This window comes from Pleurodeles waltl, chromosome 1_1, assembly GCF_031143425.1.
Source record: "Pleurodeles waltl isolate 20211129_DDA chromosome 1_1, aPleWal1.hap1.20221129, whole genome shotgun sequence".
Lineage (NCBI taxonomy): Eukaryota > Metazoa > Chordata > Amphibia > Caudata > Salamandridae > Pleurodeles > Pleurodeles waltl.
In genome coordinates, this window is record NC_090436.1 from 819,847,271 (window position 1) to 819,859,894 (window position 12,624).

Below are 12,624 nucleotides of genomic sequence, written 5' to 3' on the forward strand. Positions count from 1 at the left end.
AGGTTTACTCCTAAAAGCCATCCATTTTGGAAATAAGTGGTCATTCTATTTCTTCTCTTTTTACGGCCTTCATTTTGGTAACTTTATCCTTTATGGTATGTACGAATTGTTAGAAATTGGGTTTCTGTTTCACTGAGGTATAAGCCCTGGTCAAGCAGCAACCACAATCCTAGTCAGGGTAAGGCACAAGGAAACCCCAAATTACCCTGTGCTCACCCTCTGGTAGCTTGGCACAGAGCAGTCAAACTTAACTTAGAGGCAGTTTGTCAAGTATTTATGCAACACCTCAAATAGTAAAGCAGTGAAACCACCACACATAAATATACCACATCTGGTTAGAAAAATATAAGTTGATAGATAAAACAAGATCAAAACAACAAAAATCCAATTAGTAGAACTGGAGATATTGAATTCTAAAGATTTAAAGCAAAATAGCACCAAAAAGCGCAAAGCATAAACTGTGGATATCCAGTGGTGCTGGACTGCGACAAAGTCAAAAGTTCAGGCCAACCGTGATGGAGTGCAAGCCAGCTAAGGGGACTCAGTTAGGCCTGCTGATCCGAGGTTGCGAAGCCTGGTGTGGGTCCACATCGAAGATGCGTCGTGCAGCAGAGGCGATGAGTTGGATCTGAGATATGATGAGACTGCGGTGTAAGGTCCTGATGTGTTGTTGTTGAAGATCCTGTTGACTGGGCTTGCGTTGCGAAGGCCAGTGTCAAGGATGTGTGGCACAGCAGAGACAATGCATTAATTCCGATGAACGCTGTGGCTGTCATGCAGAAGTTTGTCGTCGTCATCGAGGCTGTTGTTGATGAGGGATTCAAAGAGCTTGCCTCGGGAGAAGCGACATACAGAGGGGGTTACGAAGGTGATGTGTTGGTTCCGAGTTGTGGAATTCAGCGGTGAAGCGAGGCTTGCGATGGGTCCAACTCACACAATGAAGACAAAGAGTCAGTTCTGCTTCGGATTGTGCCACACAACAGAAGATGCGTTGGTTCCAATGGTTCCACAGAGGCAATGCAACTTAGGCTCACTTCCAAGGGTCCAGGACTTGAATGGCACCACTTGACAGGGTAGACTAACATGCTGGAGAGTACAGATGCAGCAACAGGTTTGTTGGAATTTTTTACGTCCCTGAGACTTCAGATCAGAAGGCCAGTCAACTAGGCCTTGGAGTCACTCTGGATTCTTGGTTCAAGTGTTGCAGGTCCAGTCTCCTTCTCACCCAAGTAAGAGGGCAGCAGGTCAGATCAGCAGTGCAGGAGTCTAGAAAAGTAGCAGTCCAGCAGAGTGGCAGTCCTTGTAGCAGCACAGCAGTCCTTCTTCCTAGCAAAGAATCCAGAAGTGAACTGAAGTGGTAGAGTCTGATGTCCAGTACTTATATCCAGTGGTGCCTTTAAAGTAGAGGGGACTTTAAAGACTTGCCTTTGAAGTGCACAGAGGTCTTCCCTTCCTTCCTTTGCTCCAGGCTCACTTCAAGGGGGTATACAGCTCTTTATGTGGGGACAGGACACAACCTATTCAGGCGTAAGTGAGGCTGGGTCTAGATCATCCCTACCACCCTGCCAAGATGGCCAGTCAAGTGACATTTAAACTTCCATTGTGTGTGGCTGTCTAGGAGGAATTAACAAAGCCCAACTGTTGACTACCCCAGACGTGATCAGAGACAGGCTGCAGCCACGAAATGGGCAAAGCAAGAAAATGCCAAGTTTCTAAAAGTGGCATTTTCAGAATTGCAATTTAAAATCTGACTTTACTTTAAGTTAGGATTTTAAATTGTAATTACATAGACACCAGACTTTGAGAGTTTTTCACTACCAGGACAACTTAAAAGTATATCCCCTGTATTTTACATATATTGCACCCTGTCCTCTGGGCTGTCCAGGGCCTGCCCTAGCGGTGACTAATATGTATAAAAAGAGAAGGTTTAGGCCTGACAAAAGGGATACTTTGTCAGGTCCACATGGCAGTGTAGATCTGGCCACCCAAGGTCTTCAATGGCAGGCCAACATCATGTGGGTGGCACAATCATTGCTGCCAGCCCACTAGTAGCATTTCATTTACAGGCCCTGGGTATTTGTAGTAGCACTTTACTAGGGACATATAAGTAAATTAAATATACCATTTGAGGATGAACCACAGTTACCATGTTTAGGGGAGAAAGCACAAGCACTTTAGCACTGGTTAGCAGTGGTAAGGTGCACAGATTCCTAATACCAGAAAAACTATGTCAGAATAGCGGAGAAGGCAGGCAAAAAGGTGGGGGAAGACCATCTTGAGGATGTCAGGTCTAACACAAATCATACTTTTTAGCTCACAGTATGTTCTAGTTAGTTGTGCTGTTCTTTTGCACAACCCTATGGTGGAACGCCAATGATGACCTAGCAAAAGAAATCACCAGCTGATTCTGGGAACCATCAAGAATAAATGCAGCACCTGCAGTGGGCTCACAGACAGTAGAGTGCACAGAAAGAAAAATCAGAGGGAAGACCAGAAAATGTTGAACCAGTTCCGAGAGGCTCAGCTTTCCTTGCCACAGAAGGACTTTCCTTCGTACAAGCTTACTGTAGGTAGCAAAAGCCTGTGCTAGCCAAGGTTACTTTCAGCAGCCTGGATCCTCAGGAATTGAGCATGGAGGGGTAGATCTTCCCACAAATTACGCTAAGTCCCATGTAATGGTGGTAGGTCCCAGAAACACTAGTTCTAGAAGGTTTGGGATTAAGCGGCAACCCATCTGTAGGGTAATCATTTGTCATACTTAGGGATTCTACTAGATTTCAAGATTACCTGGCAACCCCAGTTTAAGAAACACACCATTAGATTAAAATCAGCAATTAGTGGGATCAGTGTCTTGACTAGGCGCTTAGGCCACGCACATGTGGTGTCCATGCATATTCAGGGCTAAGTGCATTACGGTGGTCTATTATGGGTGTGACATTTGGGGTTATGTGTTATCCTTCCAACAGGTCATTGAAAACTCTTTCTTGAAAGGTTTTTTCAGAGTTCCTCAGAGTACACTTTCTGAGATGGTTCACGAGGAAGATGGGTTGGGGTATATTTCCGACCTCATTGGGCTATGCCCCCTGCTTCTGTGGCTGTCCATGTGGTTAAAGACGGACCTGAACTTTAATGGACTTATCATTCAAGACTGTCTGGCTCTGGATTGTATATTGCGCATTCCATGGCTCTTGTATATCAGACGAACTTTAATCTCACTGGGTGGCCCTGAGCTCTTTGCTGAACCGGAGGGCATTGTGAAGGGTGACAGCTCTTGGATAAAACAGGCTTTTCTTGCTAGGGATGCAGCTGAGTGAGAGTCCACTGCACTTCTTCAGCACTCTATGTGCCATTTCATAATGGTTAAACCCGTTCCTGGGATGGATACCTTTCTGACATTGGAGATGCCCATTTTCCATTGCAGGTTGTTAACTTATTTTAGATTTAACTTGTTTTACCAACTGCTGCTACCTACAGGGTCCTGGTGCAATGTTTCGGACTTACAGGCATGTTCCTGTGATGATGTTTCCACTGCTGCCACCTTTCATATTGTTATGATATGCCCAAGATTTAATAGTCTCCATCATAAGTATATCCGGCCGCTCCTTTTGCCTTTGAATTTTAGTCAAGTGAGACCAGCCTTCTTGTTCTTGCAAAGGTTAAAGTCTCCGACTATTTGCTTTTTTATGACTTGCTTTTTATCTGGGACCCTGCATGGGCACTGATTATTTATTTATTTTTATCGTGTAAAGCTGGCACTGATGTGTTTTTAATACCGCTCCTTATAGTTCACCCTCTGTGAGCTGTAGCAGTTGCATTTTAGATTTTATACATTTTTACGATTGTATACATTTACTGTGCACACTTTTGTGATTTTATCAAAAAATCAGACAAAGTTTGATCGAGTAGGAGCTAGAAAATACAATGCTTACTTGCCATCAGAAATGCAAATTCACTTTGTAAGCAATGATGAACGCCAAAATACTGTTTGAATTAAATCTCTGACTACTTTAAAAAAAACATTGCACGACTATAAAGGTGTAGTTCATTGATGAGTGTAGGCCAGATTCCATACACAGATTCGAATAAGAACAGAATACAAGGAAAAAGCCAATGGTACCTGTCTGGCCTCCAATAACCATAGGTTGCACAGTAAGCTGGAACAGTTTGTCCAAAACGAGGTGCAGGAACAGCACAAGGGGCTCCAGTCGAGCAGAACTCAGTCCCACCGTGCTGAGCTTCAGCTCATGCTCAAGGGTCATCTCTGTGATCTTGCGATCCATCACTCGGATAGGGAAAGTAACTGGTCCTTCCAGAGCATGGCAGAGGGTGAAGAACTTTTCGAGGTGATTGTCCTGTAAACTCAAACCAATGTGTTTATTTAAGCATTTAGTGTGAATCAATGTATTTGACTATCTGGTTATCCACTTCTAATTGTTAGACTGCATTTTATATAAAGAATTCCAAAATCATGTTTCGACCAGAAAATCTACAATTCTCCAACAATCCTCACCAATTATGAACAGGCTCTAGGAAATGACATCTGACTTTGATGAAAACTCTCCAAGGTTTTTCAGAGTTTTGAAGCCTCTTCTTGGGCACTTTTGTAACAAGTGGCTGTATAGATGGACTGTGGGTTACCTTACATAATGGTGAACAGGGATGCAGCTATTTCTAGAAATACACATTTAAATAATTATCATCTTTACAAAAACAATCAGTGACGATGTAGATTTATATTGATCACACATATATTTCTTCAATCCATATTGGTATACCACGAAATTGCCAGTGCATCATTCTTAGGTGGAATGTCAGAATTAAGGTTATCATCTCAAATTAGACCTACTTTTGTGGAATATGGTTTCATTTGCTTCGCCTTCTTATTTAACTATATAACAAACCATTCGTGTTAACCCCAAGGCCCACTCACTCCCTGCACATTCTTTTTTTTTAATTTAACCTAGGACAGACTTGGCATCCCTAAGATAAATTTGGCCGATGTTGTGAAAGTAACCCGAAGAACCAGCTAGTCTTATTATACTCAATTAGACATTCTTAGGAGAAGACACTCCACCGTATTTAGAGATCCTCAACAAGCAGGTAGTTAATCTCTGCATTTATTGAAGCTGTGGCAGCAGCAGTTCCACTGAAGGCACTGAAGCTCTGCTGAGCGGTTGTCAAGTTCAGTGCACACACTCTGTCATTTTTTTAATTTTTCAACACCGGCACCCAAAGTGGGAGTTTATTACTGAAAAGCAATACTTCAATGCTCCTGATGCTGTAGGAGTGTGTGGGGCCATTACATTTGTTTCCTGGTCATGATCGCCAGGGTAGGCAGATGATCCTGAACAGGAAAAATGTAAGTTGGAACCTCTTCCCTACATTGAGGATATTCTAGTGTACTCTGACCTACACTGGCTGCTGTGGTGAGGATATAAGTCAAAGGTTTTTGTTGCCATGCCACTGGTAGAAGCCTGGCATTTCACCACCCCTAAATGGGGTGGGCAAAGTGTGTGTTTGGCAAAAGGGTCATCTGCTCTTTTTTGGCAGATGCATCACATCTACCAAACACTAAATGATTCTCCTTAGTGTTTTGAAAAGTACACCTAATTAATGGGGTGCCTGATGGCTGCCTGCAGCCACATCACAGTATGCTAATGACGACGAACTCAAGAGAAATGTACATCTTTCTCGTGCCCAGTGGTTTCTGCAATTGTGTTGATTCTCACTACACACGAGAATACCCAGGATGCCTACAGGCCATTTAACCTTAACCTCTTCTATTAAATAATGTATCACTTAGGGCCTGTTTTAGAACTTGGCAGAGGGGAAAACTCTGCCACAAACGTGACAGATATCCCGTCCGCCATATTACGATCCCATTTTATCCTATGGGGATTGTAATACAGCGGACAAGATATCTGTCTCATTTGTGATGGAATACCCCATACACCTAAATCAGGCCTTAATGTCGTCTTTGTGGTCGTGAATAACTTGTCATGCTACTTGAAAGAAATATGTCACTTTTGGTTAAACTTCTGAATTTGAGATTTATTTGACAAACTGCCATTTCTACATCTTAATTTTATAAGACTTTATCAAATACGACCAAATAATTGGGCCAGAAAGCCCCATCAACATAAAAACAGCTGCCTGGAGCCGCATCTTCTTTCCGGATGGGCATCGTAGTAAAAAAAGCAAAGTATTTTACAACTTTCTCTTCGCTATGAAGGGCAATTTCAGTAGACAGATTAGGAATCCTTTATCCTCTTTGGCAGCAGGTCAACAGCGGTGGCTTCATGCACAGCACATAGGCCAGTCACCTGCTATTCCTCTGCAGATTTGATTTCTTTCAAGAAAGGGAGGAAAGAGAGCAAAAAAGATGAACTCTTGCCTAGAAGTCATGTTTCTGCAAACGTGCATTCCCAGGAAACACACATAAGACTTTATTGACACGAATGCTACCATCACTGGATTTGAGCAACATCACTTTGCTGCAAAGGTGGCTGCAAGATGGTTTAGGAACAGTCTAGCATTAGTACAAACAGGTTATGAAATTGCACCAATAATATCCCATTAATGCAGTGGATGGAGCCCGTTCAACTCTGTTCAACTTTGTTGCATGTATCAATTTTTAAGACCCGTCCTGAAGTCCGTAAAAACGGTGCAAGAGACCACACTGGAAAGAATATCTCTTGTGGTGCCTAATTAGCCAGATTACGAACAAATACCCAAACTAGTGATGCACTATGTCTCCTGCTTTGTGGTGCTTACCACTTGTAAAGACCCCATAACCCTGACGTAGGTGTTACTTGGTAGAGGTGTGACCCTTGGAGAACATAGAAGCCTGGGTCAGCAGTAGGAATGTTTACAGCTTGATGACCTATGGTCTATGCCTGACTCTGAGCAAATGAAAGTGAGAGGCTTATAGAATCAAGATCCAGTCTTTTCGGAAAACATTTTGTATGCAAAACCTCAAGCATGTAATGCTTGAAGGCTATTCACCACTGACAGGCAATAGAACTTAAACACTCACGAGGACACAAAATATCACATAAATTCAATGACAATGCAACCTGTCAGTGTGCTCCATCATTATGTTCTAATCAGGACATTTTTACCTTTCCCACATTTTTCAATGTGTATCTGAGACCATGGAGAGGTGCTTGACCTGCACATGATGACACTGCTCACTGAACAGTCAATTATCCCTAAGAGCAACAGAAAGAACTACCTGAGAGAAGGCCCCTACCCATTCAATAGGCTTATATCACACAATCATTGAGGGACACCTTTTTGAGATCTTGAAAATGTTTTTGATTTTAGTTCTCCTTTCACTGTGATAACCCAAATAGCATATCTAACCTTGTAGTGCCTTCATCAAACAAACCTTAGGACCCATACTGCTGATCACGTGTTTTCTATACAAAAGGGATTAAGAGGACTATTTGAAAAGTGCACATCCTTGTATAGACTCTAAGTAGGTGGATGCCAATCTCTATATAATCCCATAAACCCGAAGAGAATTTCTTCTCAAGTGTAAACCACCACACAGTCTGCAATTACTCATTGATTACTTTTCAACAACGTCCTTCTGAAAAGGCCCATATATACTAGTAAGTGCTCATTAATAGTTGACCGGTGCAGAATCATTCCCAGGGAACCACTCTGGGCAATTCGGAGTAATCCAGTGTTTCTGGATGCAGAAGTATCGGGTCTGCAAATACTGGCCCCTCTAATTTCAGGTCTGGAAGCATCAGACCTCCATTTGGATGCAGAGCTAATATGGATGAGAGGATCAGTAGAGCAAAGCTTATTTGCCGTCATTCTGTGTTACAGGGGGAGCTGTAAATGCCTACGGCAGCCTTTCTAGGTAAGGGACAGCTCCCAACCCTCAGTTCCACAGTATTCCCTCTGCTGCAATTTATCACCTGCCCCAAACTGGTGGTAAATTGCATTAGGAAAGAGCCCACTAAAGGACATTGAATTGGCACTCTATCCAGAAAAAGAGCCCACAAAACCAAGTCTGCTGGTTTTCGATCATTTGAGGGTCATTATCTCGTAATGGCCAGATTTTGGTGCCCGGATAGTGAATGCAATTGCATATTATAGCCCTCTTACCTCCATGCCAAAAACCTTTAACTCAGGCGCACGCACCACTTAATCATATTGTCACTTTTTTCATAGATGTGAATTGCAGTGACTACAGGCAGGGCATGCTTAATTTATATTAAAAATGCACAGGACTAAACATGTTCTTAAGACGTGCCACCAACACTACCAAATTCCATGACTGTCTAGTCTCGATTTAATCTCAGGACTAGGGAGACTACACAAACTGTCTCTTTAGCTCACTCTTCAGGTTCTTTTTCTTCCTAGCTTTCTCCCTTTGTGATTGTGTTCCTATGTTTCTCTTGCTCCTTTTTTCTCACTTTCCTGCCTTTCTCTGAATCAATGTCTTATGATGAAAATGATGTAAACCAGTGTAGGTGCCCATCGCCTGCAATCACAGCAGGAATTAAATGTGCATTCTACTCTTTTTTTTGCAGGGCATGCAGTGGAGGCAATAGGCCATGCCCTTTGTGTACTATATCTGAAGTTCCTCCTAGAGCAGTGGTTCCCAACCTGTGGTCCAGGGACCCCTGGGGGTCCGCGAAGCCTCCTCCGGGGGTACACGACTGCTTAGAAAATCAAATAATATTAACAGATTAGGTCCCCAGCCTTCAGTAATGACTCGGTAGGGGGTCACTGGACCCCAATAATGATTCAGTGGGGGCCCCGGATTCCAGTAATGATAAAGTGGGGGTCCACAGAAGTCAAAAGGTTGGGAACCACTGTCTTAGAGGAATAGTCTTCCATTGTCAGAACTCAAAATCGCTGGTTTTCCCCAGGCATGACATACTTTTTTAGGGAGCCCAGGAAAAAACTTCACATGGAACCTATATAGCACGAGCACCTTTGTCTTAGTTAAAATCATATCTTCCGGGCAGACAGCAAACGCAGCAGCTCCGACTAATAGTGTCATCTACTGCTATTAGCTGTATTAGTTGCTTCACCATCGATAAACATGACAACATTGTTCAAAATCCATGAATACATTTTGAGCAAGTGCGGAGCCCTGGAAAAGCACGTGTCCTGGTAAATAAAGTCCCTTTTGATTACGCCTACCATCCAATTAGCAGGAAGCCCACAGTTGTGCTTGGAGCTGATATTGTCGGACCGTACTAAGTTACCAGCACCAGAATTCGCCAATGTTTGCACTGGATGGTGAAAAATGGTGTAACTGCACGAGTACAAATGTCCTTTTGCACTAGTCAGTCAAGTGACAAAGGGGTCGAATTTGAATGCTTCCGGAAGCTCTGTTACTCCCTTTCTAAGAAAAAGCTCCATGACAAGCAGCACTACTTTTGCAGTCCCACCAGATCTAAGCCAATCACTTACTTACGTTTGCTCCATGCATGAACATGTGTTACAATGTAGGGCTATATCAAATATGCTGTACAAGTGGCAAGCTATTTTGCACCAGTAGAGCACCGTTTTGCACTATTTGCACATCCGATTACTACATCGACCCCCCAATGCCATGATAAATGTTTCACAAAACAACGTTTCAACGTGCTTTGTCGAAGCTGTCACTTACCTGGGTGTGAATCGATGAAACAGCCTGCACCTCGATGTTAAACACGCCTTTGTGTCCTTCAACCCACTTAATGGGGGGAGTCTGCTGCGGAACCTTCTGCGAAATACATACAAGAGGGCCCTGGTCAACTGACGCTCATCATCCGTAGCTTAAGTGTAATTTTAAATGTGGGAATAATATACAGCGTGAACGCTTTCTACACAATTGTTATTTTATTTATTTCTAAATCTAACTGCAAAAGTTGTTACCCGCTAATTCCTTTTAATTAAAAAACGACAACTGTTCTATTCAACGATGTGTTTACATACCGAACACGAAAACCAACCAGTGTACCTGAACACAAGGATCTTGACGCCACAAAACTTGAGCTCCGCCCATGCAGAATAGGAGGTGCCCCCACTCTGGACTCACAAATGAGCTCTCAGGCCAGAGAAGTGTGCTGAGGGCCCCCTGGAGCTCGCCCCACCCCCCGCAACGCGGGAGCTCCGGGGGCCTTTGTTACACCACTGGTACGAGTCCCCGGATTAATCCCCGTTATTTCTCTGTCTGGAATTATCATTACCGCTCTAGATGAGAGGAAATAATGAGGATTGCACATTTTGGGAGAATAATATGTGGGAGGCGCTTCCACGCCAATTACTGCATCTGTTACAGCGGTCTTTTCCATGGAGATTTTGGGCAATTGCAGGGCTCGATATCTGTGTGTGACTCCTGTTACCAGACCCATGAGAATCAACACAAGTGGCATGTGCTTTTAAATAGGGAGCATATATATGAGTCGATGCTAGCAGGCACGGAGTTCCAGTGTAGCACGCCTTAAAAACAAAACATCGATTCGACCCCTTTCCACATTCTCTGTTCTCTCACAATAATAGATCGCCAGCGGTTTCTCTTTGATTGACCACAGAATCCTGCATGAAATGAAAGCATGTGACTCAGAAAGAGATAGTTGATGTCCTTGAAGCTCGCACACACTCCCTGAAGTGAGATCACTGATTTCACTGCTAGGCCGGGATAAAGACTATTGGCTAAATCCACAGGCAGAAATAAAAAGCATTCAACACCATAATCACCATAATGCAGTGTATAATGTCAAGATGGACGAGACGTTTAAACCAACTCTTAAAAAGCAGGCTTTTAGAACACTTGCCACTCTGTGCTTTAAGGAAAGACTGGAGTCCATGAGAAGACCAAGGTTATGCCTGTTGTTGATCGGCGAGACAGGGAATCATGCAATGTCAAAGGTAAGTACTTCAGTCATTTATTGAGAACTGAAAAATTAAGATGTCAGTCCAACTTGGATTTGATTTCAGGAACATATGAGAAATTCAGCCTCTGATCAGAGAGAAGCTTCCACTGAGATAAGCTGCTGAAATTGATCAGTTGCTGGTCAGCTGCCCAAGAAGCTGGGCAGCAAAGGATATAAAAATTAAACATTAGGGTTTACATGATTCTTGCTTAGAGATTCACTCATGGTATGTGGTATATGTATAGTGCAAACCTAGATAAACCGCAGCAGAGGTCTGCAGATGGTCAAAATCAAAGAAATAGCCAAACAGTGACTGAAGGGGTAGCTGGGTTCCGAGAGAGGACTGGACTGTTATTTTGATGCTATGTAGTTTTCTTTAAAAAGTTTGTGTTTAGGTCGTCCCTAATGTGGAGTAGGGCAGGGGAAGTCCTGATGGATATGAAAATGTCATTCTGGATCCTCACTGGATCCTCGCTGTATTGATGGAGGAGGTTAATTGACTTGTTTTTTTCTGCACTTATTCATCTCCAGTCCATTCTCCTGGCTGTGGGTGTGCTGAGTCAGCCAGATATAGTTTTGATGATGGAAAAGAACAACACTGTTAAGATTAGTTGTTTATAGAATAAAAATCATCTGACCACTCTCTGGAAGAAAGAAGCTCATTCACTTCAAGCCTAAGCCACTGGATGTAATGATTATTTTTTCTGAAAGACATTTATATATCACAGAGGTTCAGGTGCCCTGGACAACTGTTATCTACCTTAAATCAGAGTCGATATACTGAACTTGCCTTGGGCCAGTCTAAAACTAACCTGAGTTAATTGCCACAAAGGACTGTGGCCAGCTGACCCTTGAAGTCATTTTGCTTGGCATAAAGGGAACAGGTCCAGCATTCCTTCTCAGAGACCAGGTTAGGCCTCAAGCAGTGGGGCAATCCTTTTGTTATACCACAGGTCCAAGATTGCACTAAAGAGTGGGCCTGAGGGTCCTTTTTTTATACCTGGTGCCAGCTTTGGAGCGGAAGAAACTTCAGGATTGTCCCCCCCCCCCCCCCCCCCAAGATTGTTCTGCAATTTCCTTCCTTCCTGCCCTGGCTCCACTGGGTCTGGGGTTACGTAAGGCTAGTGTGCAGTTTTTGTGTGTATGCTGAGGCAGCTTCTTTGAAATGAAAGTGTGGCTGTGCACAGTTCCGATTCTCCTATCCTGTCAGAATGGCCCATCCTGTCAACGCATAGTCCCCTTTAGTGTTACAGTCTGGGAGGAATACACAAAGGCCAACTTCCAACTACAATTAGGGCCTGATTTAGAACTTGGCGGTGTTACAGCCAATCCGTACCGGCGATGGGCCCAAAAAGACTATCTAGTTGACAGTGTTCCACCCATCGGCCAAAGACCGCCATGACAGATCGCTCTTCTTAGCAGTCAGGAAGGTGGGTTACCAAAGGCGCATTAGATGTTACAGATGTACAGGTGGTGTCCTGCTGGTGGTTTTATGCCGGAGAGAGGATATTGCTGGACCCAATGGACATAGGAAAATGGCAGTGGCTATGGAATACAGCTACATTACACACACACTCTACCCTTCACAAATGCATCACACACAACATAACACAACACACCAATAGCCATTGCCTTTCTGCCACAACACAACACGTAAATACAGCAAACACACACTGACGTATAACCATGACATAACATACGCACACTAGTGACACTGCACCAACAAACGACCCAA

At 43.5% G+C, this 12,624-nt stretch overlaps 1 protein-coding gene across 2 annotated transcripts in view; it reads right to left on the reverse strand.

The window, feature by feature from the left end:
- Positions 1-12,624, reverse strand: part of DOCK8 (dedicator of cytokinesis 8) — a 709,540-nt gene that overhangs the window by 183,790 nt on the left and 513,126 nt on the right. For both annotated transcript variants that reach the window (XM_069228642.1, XM_069228651.1), the window contains 2 exons: positions 9,641-9,736; positions 4,118-4,352 (listed from right to left, as the gene is read on the reverse strand). In XM_069228642.1, coding sequence (XP_069084743.1) covers positions 4,118-4,352; positions 9,641-9,736 — 331 coding nt within the window. The remainder of the gene's footprint in view (positions 1-4,117; positions 4,353-9,640; positions 9,737-12,624) is intronic.